The 2,907-nt window shown below is 38.7% G+C and overlaps 1 protein-coding gene across 2 annotated transcripts in view; it reads right to left on the bottom strand.

The window, feature by feature from the left end:
• The window catches only part of LOC103379335 (b(0,+)-type amino acid transporter 1-like), a 5,613-nt gene extending 4,460 nt beyond the window's left edge, over positions 1–1,153 (bottom strand). The window contains exons 1-2 of one of the 2 annotated variants that reach the window (XM_025055709.1): positions 905–1,153; positions 81–228 (exon numbers count right to left, since the gene is read on the bottom strand). In XM_025055709.1, coding sequence (XP_024911477.1) covers positions 81–228; positions 905–1,021 — 265 coding nt within the window. In that variant the 5' untranslated portion in view covers positions 1,022–1,153. The remainder of the gene's footprint in view (positions 1–80; positions 229–904) is intronic. The other variant, XM_008310854.3, reaches the window with a different exon arrangement.
• Between the last annotated feature and the right edge of the window lie 1,754 nt (positions 1,154–2,907).

Here is a 2,907-nt window from a genome sequence, read left to right as displayed (position 1 = left end):
GATAGATAGATAGATAGATAGATAGATAGATAGATAGATAGATAGATGATGATGATGATGAAGGTGATTCTTCATCTCACCCAGTGTGGCTACCAAACCACAGGAGGCCCATATGAGGAGACAGGGTCCAACACCACCGGAGTACAACAGGACAGACTTGGGAGAAATGAAGATGCCTGAGCCAATCATACTCCCCACAATAAGACAGATGCCGCTCACCAGACCAACCTAATCGAACACAGAGAACAGAGAAAGAAAAATGTGTTTCTGAGACAGATCTTTCTGTCGGTGTAAACTTGAAGTGACCCAGTTCAAATGTAGAATTAGTTCATATAGATTTGAGTCTGGGTTTAGATTGTCCAGTGCAATGGAGACAACTTAGGCTTCCTGCTGGGGGGTGGGTGGCTGGGTTGGGAGGGGTGGTTAAAATGAGGGTGAAGAGGATCTGATTAATAAATATTTGACTACATTGGCAATACATCCTGATTCCTGTTCTGTTTCTACGTTAATATTTAGCCTTTTTACCAGCTCAAGAAAAACACAATACAATGAAGTCAGTTGTTCATTTACACTTGAGCACGTGCATGTGTGTACGTGTGCACGTGTGGTGACTGAAGACCGAAGAGCCCAGGCTGATTTTCAACCCCACTCTGCCCCTGCTGTATTAGACAAACTACAACAAGACAAAAATCATTCTGTTCCAACTTTTGTTCTTTTCTCTTCTTTTCTCTTTATCAGATTATGTAGAATATCGCGACTTCTTCATCACAGCTACATTTAAACCTTGATTGACTCGGTGACAGTTGCGCGTCACTCAACTACATAATTTGATATCAAGGAAAATTAGCATCAAAGTGAGTAGAATCCCAGCCTTGAGATGAACACAGATGAACACGGTACTCACATCTTTCTGAAGCACGGTGGGCTTCACATGCTGCTTCTCCTGGGCCGTAGAACGTTCACGGTGGTCGGTGGAGCTGGTTTGTGACTCCTTTTTCTCACCAACACCGTTGTCGTCCATTTCTGTCCGAGTCTGTCCATCAGAAGCACAAAGGTCATCCAGGTTAGTCGTTTGAAAACATCCGTCAGATCACGTTTATGATTCAAAGAGCCTCACGTAGAATGATACGGTTTATAAAAACAAAAAGAAAAACAAGGTTATATTTTATAATTTTGTGTTGATTACCTTTTTGTTTTGTTTTTCGTGTTTTTTTTTATAACACAGCAAGAACCAGACCAGCTGTAAATTTATATTTAAATTTATCTTTTCACACTTATTCCCTTCAGTGATCCAAGTTAACTGGAGGAACCATGGTTGTCTGTTTATACAAGCAATCTTAGTGGGCGGGTCAAGATGTGATTGGCACCGCCCACCTCCAAAGAAAAGGGGAGGGGACTAACATGGATGATCCTGGTAACAGACCAAGGAGGGTCTCTGTAACACTGTAGACGTTTCTTCATGTCGAACAAGGTTTGAATATTTTTTTTCCAAGAATAAGATGTTTTCCTAAATTAAATCACTCAAAAAAAACAGAGGGAAATGTGGAACCACAAACAAAACATTTGAACAACAACAAAGTTATTTCAGCCATTTTAACTGGAAGAACTACCTCTGTGATGATCATGAATGTGATTCGACCAAGAGGAATGCTGTTCGAAACCAACTGTTCAAGACCCGGTGAAGACCGCCGTTATAGACTGTACACGTTGAGAAACCTCGCTTGTTTAATGCGTTACGTCCACTAGAGGGCAGCAAAGACCAGTGCGCTGAAACAGTGTGCTGAAACAAAAGATGATAAAAGATCGATCTAATCAATATCGTACCGTGTTATTTTCGGTATTTTTTTTTTTTTTGTCAGTTAATTAATCATATACACTTTTTTTGTTGTTGTTGTTTTTTTGACAAGGGGACCTGCGATAGCCTGCCCTCACCCTTTGGCTTACACTCCCCCCCCACATCTCTAACAAAGTAGAAAATGGATGTAGAAAAAAAAGAGAAAAAGGTTTATGAATTTTAATAAATAATTAATCCGATAAGGTTATTTTTATTTCAACGTTAATTATTAAAAAAAAATCCCTTTAAATGTTTAATGGAAACATCAAAGTTCAGTATAGTCCTAAAATAATCTCTACATCCTCCTGCAGGACCTGCCGAGTACGTTAATAATTATTTGAATGTTTTGTTTTTGCACCATGATCCGTGACAAACAGCAGACGGCAGTATACACTCCTTTATCGTTCTCTAGAAGAGCGGCCTCTATCGGCAGCTGAAGAGAAACAGTGATGGGCCCGACAGAAAAAGGCAGACTATACATATACTGTATATGTATATACCTACATACATATATCCACACATACATACTGTATATGTGTGCGTATGTATAGATATATTTATGAAATATACAGTATATATGCATACATATTTACTCATAGATATATACATGGTCAAAAGGTCTACGAATGAAAAGTGAACAATCCTTATGTTTATATTTTTTTTAAATATTTTTTTTATTATACAGTGAAAATGCAGGGAGTGTCTGCATGTTCAGGTTCTCCTAAATATTTATTTAAAAACATTAAAAAAAGAAGAGGTTGATTCAAAATGCCCCATGTACAAGTTAAAAAAAACAAAAACAATAACAGTCTTGATCTACTGAAAGTCGACAGTCAACTTGTTCTGGCTACTGAACAACAGTACATGTGATGTAACATAAAGAAAATGAACACTGAAACATACAGTACTACAGTAAATGTTTACCATTAACCCTGTAACTCCGACGATGCTGTACTTTGTACATGTAAACGGTGTGTGTCACGATCAGTGAAGTCGTGTCACCTGAGGCCACCGGGCTGCGTCTCCTGTCGATATCATTCCACTTTATCTGGAGGGACGACTAGCATCAGCAT

The sequence above is a fragment of the Cynoglossus semilaevis genome, chromosome 5 (assembly GCF_000523025.1).
Source record: "Cynoglossus semilaevis isolate Cse_v1.0 chromosome 5, Cse_v1.0, whole genome shotgun sequence".
Taxonomy (NCBI): domain Eukaryota; kingdom Metazoa; phylum Chordata; class Actinopteri; order Pleuronectiformes; family Cynoglossidae; genus Cynoglossus; species Cynoglossus semilaevis.
Note: the sequence above shows the minus strand (reverse complement) of the source record. Positions and strands in the feature narration are given on the sequence as shown.